The sequence below is a fragment of the Lepisosteus platostomus genome, chromosome 17 (genome assembly GCF_059453375.1).
Source record: "Lepisosteus platostomus isolate fLepPlt1 chromosome 17, fLepPlt1.hap1, whole genome shotgun sequence".
Lineage (NCBI taxonomy): Eukaryota > Metazoa > Chordata > Actinopteri > Semionotiformes > Lepisosteidae > Lepisosteus > Lepisosteus platostomus.
The window spans coordinates 12538232-12557246 of NC_142627.1; the positions used below are offsets into that span (position 1 = coordinate 12538232).

The 19015-nt window shown below is 33.4% G+C and overlaps 2 protein-coding genes across 3 annotated transcripts in view; both read left to right on the forward strand.

Moving 5' to 3' along the window:
- LOC148646156 (uncharacterized) overlaps positions 1 to 12097 on the forward strand; it is a 42100-nt gene extending 30003 nt beyond the window's left edge. For both annotated transcript variants that reach the window (XM_088609769.1, XM_088609768.1), the window contains 3 exons: positions 2895 to 3013; positions 3750 to 3831; positions 10812 to 12097. In XM_088609769.1, coding sequence (XP_088465895.1) covers positions 2895 to 3013; positions 3750 to 3831; positions 10812 to 11101 — 491 coding nt within the window. In that variant the 3' untranslated portion in view covers positions 11102 to 12097. The remainder of the gene's footprint in view (positions 1 to 2894; positions 3014 to 3749; positions 3832 to 10811) is intronic.
- Positions 12098 to 15696: 3599 nt separating this feature from the next.
- The window catches only part of pcsk2 (proprotein convertase subtilisin/kexin type 2), a 46474-nt gene continuing 43155 nt past the window's right edge, over positions 15697 to 19015 (forward strand). The window contains exon 1 of the mRNA XM_088610813.1: positions 15697 to 16150. Within this exon, the coding sequence (XP_088466939.1) occupies positions 15965 to 16150 (186 nt within the window). The 5' untranslated portion in view covers positions 15697 to 15964. The remainder of the gene's footprint in view (positions 16151 to 19015) is intronic.

Here is a 19015-nt window from a genome sequence, read left to right on the forward strand (position 1 = left end):
GGGGATGAGCTATTTTTGATTGCCTATCTGAAACCTCTATGGAATTCTGAATGTTTTTCTTGTGAAACTCTGTAGAAAAATAAAACATAAAAAATGTTACCATTGGTAATAATTTGTATTACCATTGAGGGTGACCTAGCATTGATTTCATTTAAGGTGCACAACATGTTGATATTAAAAACACATAAATTGTACCTCAGCTCTTCCCCAAGGACAAAAACCAGAGAAAAAGCCTACATGATGGACAGACTGAGATGAATGGGAGAGCCCCGTGCTGGCTCTGCACAAAGGTGGAAACACAGGACAGTTTCTTTTTTTCCATGCACACTGGCCTGGATTACATCAATCTACTCACACTCCTGCCAATTGCAAATTACAAGATTCGTACTTGATAGTGGGTTTTGATTGAAGTAATAACCTTCTGTAAAATAACAAACCATCACCAAATATCAGGTCTATAAAATGTGATTGGTAGGTTGATTGAAGAGCTGATTTAATACAGACCATAGTTAGAGCAACTTGGCTGAAATGACAGATTGTAAAAATTAGATGATACTGAAAACTGGATAGCAGAATAAATGAGGTGAAATGGGCCTTATGACTTGGCACTGTCCTGCCGGTAGTTGGAAGCAAAGGTGAAGAACAGTTATAATCTTACAGAAGAAATGTGAAACATCTTATGGTTTTTTATTGCCTCATTTGATGGCTTTCCTGTTTCAGAAGTTTTAGAGACTAAGGCTCAGTGCTAAACCAAAACAAGAGCTTTAGTCTATTAAATACGCTGTGAGGTATGGGTTTTCTATCAACTCAAATCCAAATAACATAATGCCGATTAAGTAATTCTTTCTATTATAATGACTTTTAAGAAAAGCCATTAGACACCATATACTGTACCAAAGGATGAGCATATTAGCTAAGACATGTGAAATTGATTATTGATTATTATTAAATATGCATCACAAAAAATGGTTTGGTCTGAAAGGTTTTTGATAAGATGGAAAAGTGATGAAAAATCAATTTATGTAATGAAGTAAACCTTAAGAAATTTTTAATTTCTTCATCATCTGTATGAGTTAATATAATTGTAACTGTAGTTAATTAGTTATGAGATGTACTGTATATGCATTTTCACAAATCTCCAAAATACAGAGTGGGAAAACATTATATACTGTAAAGAAATTGTTTCTTAAAAAATCCAGTCACCAGAGGCCAGGTCTCCCTCTATTTTTTCCATTGTTTCTGCTCGTAAGCATAATAATAAATTTGAAAGGTCATTATGAAATGTGTAACATGGATGCACTCAAAAGCTGCTTCATTCAACTGTGTGGTGCAATACAGCGTGATTCACAAACACCAGATGCCCTGAAAAATATTTTTTCTCACATCAAAATGCAGAGGTTTCTATTTTAGAGGACTGTAATCACAAGAATTATCCAGTTTATTACAGCTTACATTACCCTGTTCTTTAAAAAAAAGGCATTTGTATAGATGGTATTACAGTAGGTGACATTTCTGGCTTGCACTGCAGATGTTGGATTCTTCTCATAGGGTATGCTATCTTCCTCAGAGCTGTTGAATAACTACACCAGTTATTTCAGACAGGCCACTGGAATTATGTCTCTCACTAAATTTATTGAGAATAGTGTTAACATCCCACAGACTTGTCTTGGTGTTGAAATCTTGAATATAAATGAAGTGCACTGCACTGCAGCTGATAAAAAAGTGACAGATCAGTTGTTAGTGCTCTGTGCTAGGCTCAAATTAGTTCAGTTAGTCCTGGTGTTCTATATTTTACATGACAGCTTATATTCAAGGTTGTATTGCTGCAGGCTTTCTAGTGGCCTGGATTCTTGTATTGTATAATAACTAGTTTCAAGCTGTTGTATTTAATTTTGCTCACAGATGTTTCATTTTGTGAATATAATGGGTAAGTTTAATTTCACCTGAATACGCAGTACTCCTAAACGTTTTATTGATTTTAGCTTTTTTGAGTCCAACTGAAAATGTTCATGCAATACTTAAAGTACAGGCAAACAAGCTGATGGAACTAAATGCACAGATGAAGGTGAAGTTCATCTGGCAAGCTTTATCACTTTACCTTCTCATATGTTTAGACAGCAAAGCTTAAAAACCATCTCAAGATGCAGAGAAAGGACCAGTTATAATCTCACTACCATTAAAATAATTGATTAATAAAATCAGTACACATGGAGAGAAGTCCGCTTATGTGTAGCTTATGTGACTAATAGCATAAATGCATCATTGTATTGATCTTATTGTATTGGTCACTACAACTCTTCTCAATGTACAGTCCTGCCTGCTTTATTGTATTGGGGCCATACAATTTGATTAGCTGAATTATCAGTGTATTACATCTATCTTTGGTAGAGACATGTAAAACACTAAATGAATTTTCAAAGTCTTAGAGCACAGATTAAAGTCAGGAAGATAATGGAACAACCCACAGGGCATTATATCCTAGACCTACTATAGATCTCAAGAAAGCCAAAGATTCTATCTTACTCTGCATGGGTCATTAAGAACATTAGTTTTAGTGTTGTAGATGTTACAAAAGGACATTTATGACCAAACGTTTATTAAATTTAATCTTAAACTGCCTGTAGTGATTTCTATACAAGTCAAACAACATTTGCAGTTTTTTCCCTCAAAAAATAATCTTTGGATCAAAGTTCTTTTAATAGCAGTGATTATCTACAGGAGGAAGAAGGAATGCTACAGTTCATACATCAGCACATGCTGTGTGTGAACCTGATAGTCTGAAACAATTCAGGGGATATTGTTATTGTAAATAAAGGCTGAGAGAACTGAAAAATTGAATTGTTGAAAAAGAGATGTGAATTTGTTGCAAGGTCTGAACAATGTTTTATTTTTAGGGTACACTTGTTTCCCAGGCAACAAAAAGCCAGTTGCTGTATCCTCAGTGCCAGTAAGTCTTGTATCTACATCACTGGAGCTAAAACGAAGATCCAATGGGTATGAGAGTCTCAGACAGGTGAGCTGTGGTCCTGTGGCTGTTTTCAGAATAATATTAGTTACTTTTTAAATTTCCAACATAAAGACTTGTAAAATGTTATTTCACATCACGTAACAGACTATATAAACTGAAGTAATAGTATAAAAAAGCTCAGTAGTTTGTAAAATATTAGAAGTGGTTGTTTTAGCAGTTTAAAACCCATGCATCCTCTGTTATAAACTAAAACACAGACACTCCATAAAAGGCACTGGTTGTCTTTCAATGCTTAAACATTATGTTAAACCAAAGAGGAAGATGGAAATTACATAGAGAAAACAGCAGCAATACTTTTAACAGGTAATGAAATCATCATTATTCTATTTGCCTGTTTGTATTCTGAAAAATTAAAATTCATGACATGAAATGCATATGGTTTAAACTATTGTAATTCAGAGACTCTTAATAAAGATTGATTGGACCATATTATGTATATCTTTGCAATAGCATGAGCACAATTTTAAGATGTATAGTGAACAGAATAAAACAAAAATTTACACCTGTTATATCAAAACACAAATGCACAAGATACTTAGCAGGCATATATAGGCATACTGTATATCTGTATGAATGTATTTGCATATATTCATATATGTATGTATATTTGAATTTATGAGAATTATACAAAAAATATACTGATTTTCACCATTCGGTTGCCATAGCTTTTTTCTTTTTAACTAAGCTACTGTATACGGTATATATATTTTCTCCAAAATAGGTGTGTGAAGACAACACAACCAACGAAAATCGAAATACAAGAACACTTCCTACAAGAGCCAGATGTAAAGATGTCATGAAATGTGAGTTTGAGGCCTGTTTTGTCTTATTGCATAACACATGAACAAAGAAAATTATAAGAAAATAACCCACCAAGGATTAAAGCCGGTATAGGTAAGTGATTCATTAGAGATGCCGCCCTGCAGGTACTGTATTTTTTAATTATGAGCTGATTTAGATGTAAAATACAAGTGGTTGGACTAATTATTCAAATTATTAGCTCAATTAATTAATTAAGATCAGAGATGGAATAAATACTGGAGGACAATTGGTCTTCATGGTCCCAGCCCTGGATAAAAGTTATACCATTTGTTCTGCATTTTCAAAAACAAGTGTGTCAGGTCTGGGTAATCACTTCAGTAGCCCAGCTGGATAGCACATTTGTCAGTCCCTTAATGTGATGCTGATGACAGTCCACTTGACCTGCAGGACACAGTACGCAACAACTGCATTCTTTAATAACGTGATAGAGGTCAGCCCTTTAGCCTATTAGAACCTCATTTAATTAAAACCAAAATTACTTTAGTCGTTACTCACAATTGAACAAATTATCTTTTAATGTCTTCAATTCGAAGTGAACAGAATGCAAATTTCCTCATTGATCGCACATTGTTAGAAATGGCTATTTATAGGTAAACCTAAGAGCAAAACTCAAGTGTATTAATGGTTTAATTATAAACTCTATTAGGTAAGCAATTGTAATCAGTTGTAACTTTCCTTTTTACAGAAAGAGCAGCACAATGCAAGTGCACTGTTTTCTTCGCTGTATACAGTATACTGCTGTTGAAAACAGTAGTAAGTTGCAGTTGTGAGTTGTTTCTACATATCGTATGTTCAAAAGTAAAAGGAATATGTGTTTTGGCTTTTCTTAAAATGTTTTTTGTTTCAGTTGTACTCATATTTCTTCTTATTGGAAATGTACACAATTGTGGAAAAACTAGTAAATGGTGTTTTCATTATTGTTGAGTGCTAAAGTTAATATTACAGCCATTTATTAGATTAGCAGCTCTTATGAAACGTGGTTTTCTGAGTATGTAGTCCTAACTGCAAATTATTTCATAAAAAATATGAACAATCTCATTCTTAACAGTATGCCTGAATACATTTTTTCCAATTTTGTATTGATTTCTGTAACAGAAAAGAAAACTTTCTATTTTCTATTTCATTCGAGGTTGTTTTTCACCCCTGTCAAGAAAAAGCATGTATTCATCACTAATAGATCATAACAGTGCGTGTAGATTTTTCATTGAGACTCTGACTTGCAGTGAAGACCAAGAAACTTTTTCATCACACATTTTTAAAAGTTTAAATGAGAACGCCGTGGGTGGGAGCTGGGAAGTACTATAATATTTTCAAAACCTTAATTGAATTCAAACAACAGTAGGGCAAAGTACACAACACAAAGTGTCTGTCTCTGAATTCTTGTAACAGGTTTCTTAAAAGCTACTGAATCTGGAGGTAAAAATAAATCAAAGGGACTGTCTTTTAATAGTCCTAATTTTTGAAAGGTCAACACTGACACGGCTTTCAATCTTAAAAGGAAATGTTTCTGACAGATAAAAAATTCAATATGAAAGGCCATCTATTTTGCTGCTTATATGGTATATCACTTTCCTATTCTTTGTTCTTAGTATGTAGATTAACAGCAATTAATAGACTTCATTGGTAAGCTACTGTAGGCATCTATACCGTATGGCTTTTTCTGTCCATTGATTGGAAATGAAATGCTACTGGTACTGTAAGTGATTAGATCAAAGGTAAATTTACATTTGTGTTTTCTTCTAAATTTTTTAATACATTCTAAACAATTAGAAACAACAAATGTTGCGAACGGTGTTGCAGGTTCTCTTGAGCACCTGCTTTACACAATATCATGGATTTCCCTGAATACAGTAGATACTTGTCTTGACTTTCAAACAGGCTATAAGATTTTATAGACTATTACTCCCCAACCAGGGATTCGCAAACCTAGGAGTTCGTGACGGTACTGCAGGGGGTTCGAGAGATTGTGATGGAAACGTCAATGTCAAATTAAATAGTCCTATTAGTAAATCACAATGTAATGATAAGAATAAGAAAACAACAGAAGCAGTATCAATATTTTACAAAGTGAAAAGAAGCATGTTAAGAGGGTTGCTGTAGCATTTATCTACAGTACATTTATTGAAAGGTTGTGATTTAGTTAAAATCTCAAAGGGGTACTTTGAGGCAAATAATTTAGGTTGAAGGGGTTCAGCTGACAAAAAAGGTTGGGAACCCCTGACTTAGAGGATAATACTATCTCGGCTTCTCCTGTTTCATAGAAAAGATTCGCATTTAACCAAAGAAAGATGCTTATGCATAACACACATTTTAATAATACATATTTTGAACATTAATGAAAGTAGCAATGTTTTATTGCAATGTCTGCTTGATCCCTACTGCCACATTACTACAACAGTCTTTACTTACGTCTCTGTTATTTGTTTTTTAAACACTGTGCTTTCCTGCTGCGACATTTCTAAAGTGAAAATAGAATGTTGAAATGTAATTATTAGACTTATATATAGACACTCAGAGTAGACTTATTGGAAATAGTGGGGGGAAAAGATTTTATCGGAAGGTAGTCTATCGTAACAAAGGGCTGTTGCAAGACCATACAGTATATAAAGTGGCTTTCAATTGATTTCAATTGCGACTGTAAACTCCAAACATGTTGGACTGCAATTTTCTGTCACACAAATAAAAATCAATATTTATAAAGCTGCAATAGTATTTGTAATCATTTGCATGAAATGGGCCTTGTTGGGACATAAAATATAGGGGTGAAACCAGGGAAACTAAATGCAATATTGTAAAATTGCAGATGCATAGTGAAAGGAACCCTTCATTTGAAAAGCTGACGTGTACTATAGTATCAGCTTTAATCAAACGCATTGATTTCTGCTCATAGGAAGCTTTGATGTTATTTTAACACCAAGACAGCAAAATGGAGAAGGCTTCTTCTGGCAGATTCTGTTATTGTTTCAGTGTTTGTGCAGTCCATCTTTAAGAAGGATAAGTACATCATTTTCTAGCTGCACCACAGCACTATCATCATTGCAGCAACTTCATCTGATACCTTGTGTGTCCCATGAGTTCCAGGAGTTCCAGAGTCTGTGCCATGAACCTCAGAGCCTCTGAATTCACAGTAGGAGTCAGTAACCTACTGTAGCATGAATGAGTTATTATCAAACTGGTGGATTGTCATGAAAATATATAATGTATTTCTGTGTAAATTGACACTGGAACATTTAAATAATATACAGCAGTTGATTTCCAATACTTCTTGTAGGACAACATTAACAACATTTGCTCTAGTGCAAAATTTGCTATGTGTATTCTCTGTTGTGCTGCATCTAGCTTCTTAAATGTAATAACTGGAAAAACAAAGTGCAAACGTACCTAAAGTTTGTTCTGTGTGAGCTACTTACTGTAGCTTGAACTTAAGCCCCAAACTAGGCCTCTACTGTCTATACTTCCAGAGACATTACGAAATGTTTGAGGGGACCTTATTCCAGGTGGAAATTGCTCTGCAGGTTTGTGGTGCTAGAGAGTTAAATAAAAGTAATTTAAACAAGCATCAATGCTTTTGAGTTCAATCAATAACTGTTAAATACAATAGAATGAAGATAAATTTCAATCCTGTATTTATTGATTTTGTCAAACTTATTTGCAGTGCAAGGCTTTCTTATAGAAGGCATTTACTGTAAATAAACATTGTTGTTTAAAGTTAAACACTGTTACAGTGTTTTTATTGGGTTTACAGAGAAATACTGTATCTGAAATGACCTAGAACAAATGGATTATTAACTTGATGTTGGCAGTATTTAGAATACAAAAAGGTTTTTGTGTTGTATAACTTGGAGACATGCTCTAAGCATATCAGTCATTATCAGAGAAAGGGAGAAATCATAGAAAATGTGCTTTGAAAGTAAACAAATTTGTGTCAGAAATTAGAATTGTGACAGAAGAGAATTGTGTTAAAGGTTTTTCTATGGATGATGATTTTTTTCAGTTTTGATGTTTCTGTTTCAGTAACAGTTAAAGATGTTTTTTTGCAATGATGTAGTCCAATAGTTTATAATTTTTTCAGTCATGAAGTGTTGAATAGTTTTATATAGCTTAGATTTGATCAATTAAGACTTATTAAAATATAATTTAATCTGACTTGACATCTATAGCATAGTGAATTGAAAAGTATATATAATGTTTTCTAATCATACCCACAATAAAATAGAAACAAACAAATCATGTAGTTATGGACTTTATTTAAGGCAAGAAATATCTAGTTATCTAATCTGTAAATCATTCTGTTGTTTGAAGTTTATTTTCCCAATATGATCATGGGCATGATACAGTTGGAGGGAAATGTATTTTATATACATACCTTGTGTACAGTACATACAGTATAGATGTGAATATGGTAGATGAACATACTATGATGTCTTATCTTTTAAAAAGTCCTTTCCAATAAAAAGTCTAACCATTGCTTTTTGGAAAGGAATTAAACTAGTATTCCATGCTTGAGAGTTTTCTGTCATCCCAAAAGTAATTTATTCCTTCCCTTGTAAACTCCATTGTGATTAATATTGATATTTGCTTAGTTTCATGATTAAAGGACAGGTTGAAATGGGTATCGTGTAGAGCAAATTTAAAATGAGGCCCAGAAATCCATTTTCATAATCATGTAGATTAACTCTCATCGTTGAGCCTTCATTAAGGTGGCACTAGAACAGAAAAGTTCACAGTGTGACATTTAATTTTTTAATTTAATCTTTTGGGAACAGGGATATTTTTGCTCAATACCTTGCACAAAAATACTTTAGTACAAGAAAAAATAATAATAAATTAGGACATAAAAATAAAAAAGCTATTAACATAACTACTTAAAATACACACATAAATAAATAAAAATAACTAATTCTAACTATGACTATTGCTTAAAGCAACCCTCTTCTTGACGTTTAACATACTGTAACTAACTGCAACCTACAGTTAACTCCAAAACAAACCCTGGTTGATAATAGTTAATTATTGCCTTAAACCTGGTGGCAACTAAAGCTATTCTCTGATACACATATAGTATTTTGTTAAATTGCCAGTATAATTTGTTTTAGATTAATACAGTCACAAAAGCACATACTGTATGCATGCAAAAATAATCACAGGTTTAACTGCGAATTTATGTACAAACTTAGGATATTATTCAACTTTCAAGTTGATTTAACTGCAATAAATTTTCATTGCCACTGAATTGTTACAGTTAAAATACTAATAAAGTAAAATTAGATTGTATAGGTTCCATCGATTTTTATTGGCTTAATTTCTCTATAAAGAATATACCACTTAAAAGCAGTTAGGAGCAAAGTAATTAAAGGAGAAATATTGAATCTAATTATATTGACTATTGTACTCGACGTGAAGGCTGTGCTTCAAAACAAATACGATTGAACACAGTATAAAAAGTAATTAGAATGCAAGACTTTTAAATTTAAAATATTCCAGTTTAGTATTTGTGGGGTTTTTTTTCTTGGCATTGGAGTCTGGTAAGCACAGACAGAACAAGAACTTTTTGATGGAGAATGTGACTCCTCTCCATTATGTTAAATGTTCTGGGCTCTTCAGTATAGAAGATACTATATAAATGTGAGGGATTTATTAATGATATATTTTGGCATCTTTTACTCACTGTTAAATAACATCTTGGTAGCAGTAAAAACATTTTAAAAATATACATATATATATAAAAGTAAAAGCTTTTTTAAAAAACAATCTAAAAAAAAGAGAAAGGAGCTCATGATGCTGATAAAATGTCTGATTCTCATCTGAAATAGAAGGGTGACTTGCATGACTCTGAGAAACCAATGGAAAAGCAACTGGTGTGAGCTACAGGAATCCTTTAGACTTTGTATAAAGAATGTTGCCAGTTTGGAAAGCAAAGAGATAAAACTTGTAAGCTGTTCACTGTTTGTCATGGAAATTTTATCTCAATCACTTGGACGTTACTTAGCCCTACAGAACAAGGGAAGCTGTAACTAGGCTAGAGTGACTGTGTTTACTATATATTGATATATGTGTTTTGTTAACAAGTGGGTGATACTAAGCAAAGTTTTAATTCTGTGGCTGCTGCTTGAAGCAAATTAAATTGTATGATATCTGGAGATAGAATATAGACAAATTATTTTTAACATACTAAACACCATACAAAAGAAACTAAATTTTAAAACATATGGAGAAAAAAATAATTCCAAGGGGTTCCAAGAGACCGTCCACTTCTATTGCAGTGTGCAGGTTTCATTTAAACCTCCTCAAATGTGAGGCTCAAAAGTGAACAAAGGGGTATTTTTCAGGCCACAGGCATCAATATTGTTTGCTTCTTCACAAAAGCTACTTAAAAAGGATGGGGAAAACACTATTAAAATACTGACATGGATCCAAAAACACTTTGGCCTTGATTTCATTGGACTTTCATAAAGCATCTCATGAACATCAATCTACAGTAAATGCACCTTGGTGTGTTTCACTAATGCAGATTCTGTGGTCATGCATCAACCTAAAATCAATTCCACACTGCTGTCTTGCACAAACCTGCAGTGAGATTTTTAATTTTCTGAACACAAGTTGTGATTTCCTTAAAGGGACAAAGGCATAACAAAAGAAAAAAATCCTTACTTTTATTGATGGCTTTCCTCTTTTCCTATTCCCAAAATGTCCCTTATTAATGTCCCAATGTTATTCTTGATTTCAAATGCCGCCTTTCAAGTTTGGTATAGACAATGGACAATGATTTCAATTGGGATTAAGCTCTCTATTATTTTGGTCTCAGAAAGTTACGGTTTGTTACATCAGTATTAAGAAAAAAAAACATGCCTGATTTAAAATCAGAAACATTGTTTGCTCAATTTTCACATGCACACACAACAATGGTTTTGTATTTTAAGGAAGCATTCTAAAAAAATGTTGAAATGTTTTACATCCACAGGCAAAGGAGGACCTATCCAAGAGCAGAGTGTTTCCTGGCCAGACACTCCAAGGTATTCAGAAACTGTTGGAAATACACAGGAAGAAACGTATCTACAAAATAATGAGCTTGGTTCTGTTCAAGACACAGGTGGTTTTTCAAATGATGTTTCTTCTCTGGAACTTGCTGGAGACAAAATCCAAACTGCTACATTAAATGGAGAGTCATGTCTTACAAAGCAAATTGCTGTCATCATTGATCTGAAAACTGTAGAAGAAAGTATTCACTCAGACTTTTCAAATGAAGACTAGGTATAGTTTTGGGGAGTGATATTTAAAAAAGATCTATTTAGATAGTGTTATAGATTTTATATATCTCTACCCTATTTCTAAGAATATGAGGAGGAGACAATCAATAACAAGAAGATCAAACATAACACTCCCACAAACATATTATACTGTATCTATACAAACAGAAACATACCAATGTACTGTACTCTCTTGACTAAGGTAAAAGCAATGAACTGTATACACAGACACAAAACTACCCATTACATTCATTCATAGGTACAACAACAACAATTAAAATCAAGTTCAATACAGTAAATGCAGATTTGCATCTTAATCTGCTTCGGGTTGAATGCCTTTTATAGTTAAATGTCGAGAAAGGCCATTTGTCTAGTTATTTTTTTGTGGAATTGTTTTTTCTTCAGATGAAACATTTTAGTTCTGTACAGGTGTTAACATGGATAATCAAGATAGAATGTGGTACAACAATCAAGTTCTATTTGATCATTGAACTTTAAAGATGACCCTGATACTGTTGTATTTTCCTTAGATCTTCCTAATCCTCTGTTTACTTAACAGGCTCAGTTTATATCATCTTTTACCTTCTGCTTCGCTGATTTTCATTTCTTCAATTCAGGTCAAAAGGCAATTCTTTGTATGAGCTCACCTTGCCTGCCTTCCTTTTGCATCATATGATTTTCTTCTGTCCCTTTTTCCTACATCGTTGCTATCATTCATAGCATTTAAAAAAAAAAACGTGATTGATGTCTAAACTCCTGTTTCCATTTTAATTGGATTCATATCAGTCCATTTAACTCTGTAACTGTATCGCGATCCGTTTATATAATGCAATCAAAACCCTCCTCACAGTTAAGGCCTGTAAAGGCTTTTACAGAGCCTTTTGTCTCTAGATGGAGATTAAAATATGAGGGAATAGGCTACTGGTGTCTATGTCATCTAAAATGACTGTGTCTGTATGATATAATTCAATCAAATTAAACTTTTCACTTTTTAACACTTGGAATATGTCTCAAAGTATTATTCAGAACAGCTCAACAATAAGAATCATGTAGAATTTGTTAGTCTTAGATACTCATGACCTAGAATGTCTGAATCTTGGAGTAATAGGTGATTATCCTCACAGTGAGTTTAGGATTTGTCCCTCTTTATTCCACCCTCTGAGGTCAGGTTGGAAAGGATCCTTATTTCTGAGGAAGGGTGGTTAAGGTACTGGATTCCAGAATGAGAACACCATTGCAGAACAGGAGCAGGGCACAGCCAACAACACAATTCTTTTTACGATTCCTTTAAAGATGACCTTGCAACATGTGCAAGTGAACTGCCACTTCATCTTTGCAATGGGTAGATTAGTGTCATTCCGTTTCTCCATCAGCTGAACAGAATTAGTGTTTCCCCACTGCCTTTCAATATTATACTTAAAAAGCTCCTAACTGTGTGCCTTTCTTCAAGAAGAACTCTGAAAAGTCTGATGCAGTCCAAAGAGTCTCTAATTAACTTTTTTCTCTGGGATTTGCTGGGTAAAACCCTTTAAAGGAATATAGATTATAGTCCAAACTGCACCGTCCCTGTAATACTCATTACCACATTAACAGGGTTATTTCTTTTAGCTTATAAGAGAACACTGTGATAACTAGTGTATATGTCCAATTTATCTTTCTGGAGATCTTATGCAGACACTTATAATGTGGATTAATTCTGCCACTAAAATTAATTGTACGGATTTCATCTTTCCTGTAAGCAGACCTCATTTGGGAGGATTCATGCTACACGTGGAACTTAATGTCTCAAATTGTATTACATACTGTATGTACATTAATACAATTTGGAATAATTTAGATTCAAATTAATTAGTCCTTTTCTATGCATGTTTTGTGTGTCTACAGTATGTGGGGATGTGGAGTCAGTTAGAGGCACACACCTCATTTATTTTACTCTAGATGCTTGATATTCTTCTTCAATAATCAAGGCCACAATATTCTAGTACAGGCAGTAAGGAAGTTGCACAAGGTAGCTTTAGACTATTATTTTTGTACATTGGAAAGGAGTCACAGTAAAATTAAGGAAAGGGTAATCAATAAATATACAAGAGGAACATCATAAAAATCCATCTGCTGTAATTTTCACAGACACTTTTGAATGTACTGTACCTACAAAAAATTATTTTCATACTTCCCAGAAATAAATTGTTCCTGCTAGTGAGAGCTTTACCAGGATGACTGAGAATTTAATAGACTGAGTACTGTAATTGTGTAGCACACACAGTAGCATAGTGGGCCATTTATTCCAAGATTTTTTGCTGACTGTCTCCACTGTTGTTCTTGTTTTGCAGTTTAGTGACAGGTTCAAAACAAAAAAAAAATTTTAAGAGTAAGATCTTTTTCTTCTATTGAGCACAAATGGAAAACTGTTTTATTTGTACTGTATTGTGTTAGTACTTCTGGTGTCATCAGTGATTCATCAGCATCTGAGTTTTTATTTAAGATAAGAAGGTGCAAAAATATACTTAGACTGCCCTTGTTTTGGAAGATACATTATAAGTCTCTCATTCCTCTCATACTCTCTGATGTCTGATAGATGTATCTTTTCTGTCAGTGGTTGTAATAATCACATTTCTGAAAAACAACAGGGAGAAGAAATGTACTGTGATATGGTATCACCCATCTCAATAATTTTCATCTCCGGTGAAAAAGCAACAGAAAGAGATTTCACAAAACAGATTACACCCATGAGAGTATAATAGATGTTCAGATTTATACTGCATGTTATCTTTTATTTTCATGAATAGATCAAATGTGAAATGACAAATCATCTTTTGCCATGTATTTGAAGCAATAGTTAAGACATCTTCAGCTATTCCAATACTGCAGAAGTCTTTGAAGAGTAACTGCTTTCATCTGCTTTAAGCTTTGTGCCATGAACAAGTAAATGATTGAAAGAGCAGTAGATTTGTGACAAAATAAATTTCTCTTCATCACAAAGGCACTCTGCCGTCTCTATATAAAAATGGGTAAATAAGGACACCTGGATTAATAACCAAATAGCCACAAACCTAAGATTGTAAGGATATCCAAATGAATAGGGAAGCTTGTATTTTAAAAAAGTACAATGTATAAAATATATGGACGATATGGTTGCAAAAAGGAATAATATATGCAATGTATTGTACTGTACATACTGTACAAAGCATAACGTGTCTACCTTTAAATGTCTCATATTATTTTATAATTAGAGCAAACTAAAAAAGATGAGGTCAGAAACTGAAAAAAACACTTTTACGTTTTTATTATCCTTAAAGCAGGAGTGAATAAACAAAGGAAAACAAAGGAAAATATTTATAAGTACACATTCAGTGTGCATAAAGAGCTGGAATGCATTTGTTCAGCTGGCACAATTGTGCTGTGGAGTGGTTTAACTGGAATAGTTACTGCAGGTTTCCATCTGAGGAGTGACAGTTGTAGCTGAAGGCACAAGGTCTAGGCTGATCGGGCCTGAAGAACACCAGTCCACAAAGTTTCAAGAAATCTGACATAAGGAAAAATGTTTTACACTTCAATGGCCCAATTAGTTAAGTCAGAGTCTAGAGAAAATGGAGACTCGGAGAGACTGTAACCCTCAAGCACCAAAGCCATCCTATTTCATTGAAATGGAAAATAACACATTAAAACATTTGGCTGGTGATTCAATCTGCAGCTTACCAATTCAATGTGTTAAATATAGGTTTTTAATTTACTTTCATCACCATTAACAAATCCATTTACAAGTTTAAATGTGTTGACTGTAAATAAAACAAAACATAACTACTTTTTCCATGAAGATATATTTTCTGTTAATTTTATTGCATACATAAATTGCCAAAGCAAAAAAAAAAACATCATTATGAAAGTAACTTTAATTCCTTTGTAGCTTATATTGCACATTGACGCCTTTCCCGCTCAAACATATTAATAAAGTTAGTCATCCTTTGATTATTGTGAGGGAAACTGAATAAAGACAACACGGATGCACAAATTTACAATAGCATTAAATGTATTTTAATTGTCTTGGATAAACATATAATAATAATAATAATAATAATAATAATAATAATAATAATAATAATAATAATAATGACTCTCTAAACTGATGTTGAAACGATCCATTTTTAGTATTATTATTATAAATAATCAAGTAATCTCGATTTCTTTACTGAATAGTGCATTTTAAATCATTTAGAAATTAAGAGTAACAAACTTGAAATAACTCAAAGAAACAATGCCGTCACACAAACAATGCCGAAACAATACAGAACCAGTGACCCATTTTAATACAAACATGCTTATACTGTAAACCTCTATAGAAAAAAATCTCTAGCGGGAGAAGGGGGAACCACCAACAGATTATAGACTATAGTCATCTGTTTCTGTTACTAACCAGACAAAATTATGTAACCGCTATTTAATTTAGGGTTTCCTCCGTATTTTTAGTCAGGGCAGTCCACCAGTATTCTGTAGGAAATGGAGGAATTCTCCAGGGTGCTGAAACAGGACGCAACGCGGTATCTGCAAGTGAAGGCTTCGTTTGAGCTAGGGGACTAAACAGCCCCACCCGCTCAAGCTTATTGGGCAAAATTCTGCGGAACGTCATTCAGTGAAACCCTTCACGAACGTGCTGATGAATTATAGATGAAATGGAAGCTGAAAATGCAGATTTGGTGCAAAACACAAGCACACGGTCCTACATATAATCAACATTTCACTGGCGGACAATCCAACTTCAGCTGTTTCTTGTGCAGCGAGATGCATCCCGAGAGACGCTGATTCAAGTCAATAGCAAGCAAAGCATCCCGTTTGCAGAATTCAATTCCATCACTACATTCACACTCGAGAAATGATGCTTGGATTAAATCGAGATGGGACTACAGTCGTTTTGGTTTTGCTTAATGCAATTATTGTTGCAAAGGGAGCTACAGAGAAGCCTGTCTATACCAATCAGTTTTTGGTAGAGTTACATGAAGGAGATCATGATGTAGCCAGTCAAGTTGCGGCGGATCACGGCTTTAACAATGTTCGAAAGGTAAGAGAAATGCCGATTCTCAAAATACAACTGCGAGCAGACATTACTTAGTCTTTACAATGCAGACGTCCAACATCTACAGTAAAAGTTTCTACTTTATTTTTGTGTTTTTCTAATTTTAGGAAACAGTTGAATGTTAAAACCCCAATCCCCTTGTAGTTCAACTTCAATTGTATATCTCAAGTGGCTCCTACACAGATACTGTATATTGTGTACGTCCAAATACTTTCAGCATGCTGGAAGAATTCTGTTTGGTACAACACATTGAACTGCGCTTCCCCGGCAGAAAGGGAAAATGTTTCAGTAATTAAATACAATACACTGTACGTGTGGCGTTGGTATGATGATGCTTTAAATATCCCTTAAATTATTAAGCATGTTCCAATTGCACATTTCAAAGCAAATGTCACTATTTATTGGATTAAATACAACTAAACTGAACTGCAGTGAGCTGATAAATAGGACTGTGTACAATCTAAATATATTTCAGCCATAAAACAGTACTTTGAGTCCGTGTAGGGATATTTTTTTATGTTTATCCCCAATTGCAAAATGTAAATACTAGCGGATTTAAAACATACTGTAGGTTAAGAGACGAGTCTAGGTTAACCTATTCTATGTGGCGTCGTCTAATGTTTGATGTGCAGTTGAGAAACGTTAATGGTTAATGTAAGTTTATACAGCAAAGCCGAGTCGTAAAGACAAAGTTTTCTCAGATTTAAAATAAGCCTACAATCTTATTCAAAAGGAATATGTTTTTTCTATGAATATTACATAAATGAGTTGTATACAGTATATGTTTAGAATATGCTGATCCGCTTTTTTAAGGATATGCCTATCATTGTTTTACAATGTGCACGTACGCAAATAAAGGCAATTCACCTTGTGATTTATTATATGACCCATTAAAATCATCAGTTAAAAACCCAATAAAAGAATTGCATTGCCCTATTGTTAGTTCCGACGACGAGAGCCGGAGTCTCTTGTGTAATAGGTTTTTAAGGGATCCTGTGGGACTTTTTGGAATCCAATAAGATAATTGAAAACTCAAGGCACCCTCTGGGACTACATTAGAATCTGATAGGATTACGACAAATTTATCATTAAATTACAAACATACAAAACCGATTATTATTACTATTATTACATCTTCTAGGATTAGAATTAATTTGACAATATGAAGAACAGTTAGGAATTCACTAATGCATGGGGAAGGAAGAGGATGTTGGATAGATCCAAATGAAAATAACCGATGATATTATAATAGCCAGGCTAATGAATAATAATCTAATACAGTTTATCTCATATACTTGAGTCTATAATGAGGTTGATGGACCAAAGTAACCAAAGTACTATCTCAGATGATTTTCTTTTCTTATTGAAATAGTTATAAATTATTAAACAGAGTAAATTGCATAATGTACAGTTTTATACCATGTTCAAAGTAGAGCATGGAGTAAAAGCTATCAATTGCAAAAAATAATGATAAAACTAATTAGTCTTTCAAAAAGGAAGTTATGAACTTTCCATTAACCTGGATACCTTCAAGAATTTAAGGCATGGACAACATACTTTCTGAGTACAGCATGTACCACATAATACAACCTAGATAGCAAGGAAATCAAGAAAAGTATGTATTTTTATAACATAAAAGACTTCATGAACTAATTTATTGTCCTTGATAGCTGTGGTGCATTATAATAAAGGATATTCTCTTCTGTTGTGGTTTTTCCACAAAATTACCTTATTTTTAGCATTCCCTTTGAATAAGCTACAGTACTTTAGGCAGGTTAATAAACAGTTCAGTCCAAACAGGTATTTGATCATGATCTTCTCAGATATTACTTGGATGGTATTTAAAAATGTGAGAGACATGAATACCAAGCATCATTTCTTACCAGGTTCTTTTTCAAAACCATAATACAGTTTTGGTTTTAGAATTAGGTTGTGTTTTTTGTAACACTATGATCTCAAACACAGCATATACAAGTATAGAAACAAGTAGCATCAAATGGTAGATTTGTAGTCATACAGAAATGAAAGAAAACAGCAATAAAACTACAAAGGAACAAGTAATAGGTTTATTCCATGCTGAAAAAAGAAGAGAGAAAAACACAACGTTTCGGCCGTGGAGCCTTCTTCAGGTGTGTGCTGACGCAGCTACCCACCTGAAAAAACAGTAAAGTCCACTTAAATCTAAGATACTCATGTTTACATTTTCATAGTGTCCAGATATTGCATTAAATGATAAAAAAGCTTTTTTCAACACTTTAAGTACATTTATATTGGTTTTAATGTGTTTTCTGAAACATCTTACAATCGTCTGGTTGATAGAACTGTACAGGATAGCAAAATATTTCCTGTACATGTTCTATAGGTTTTAAAAATGCTTTAAGAGCTGTTGCATTCTAACAGGCACCGATCTAAAAATAAATCGAGCAGTGTTGGACTTTGGATGCTTGGGAATTCATGTTTTAAACATCAAGATATATGAAAAATATATCAATTAATGAGTCATGAAGGATGGAAATTAATATTCTTTAAGCTTTATTTTTCTTGATGAAAGAGTGGAAGGTATATTACTTTGTGAACAATGGTTTCTTTCAATGACATAACATGAAAGAAGCAAATACTTTGAAATAGTTTGTCCATGCATGACATGGTTTACTTGTTTAAGCAACAAACTAATAGAAATGGCATTAAATAGAACTGCTGTCTCTTCTTGCAAAGTGTCAGTTTGCTGCTTTAAATTGATAAATCCACTTCAGGCTGATATAAACATAAGTGAAACACCATGCATAATACCTCAGTTCAAAATGTTTATTAAAAGATAAAAAAAATGTATGTAGGAAAAAATACAGTAAC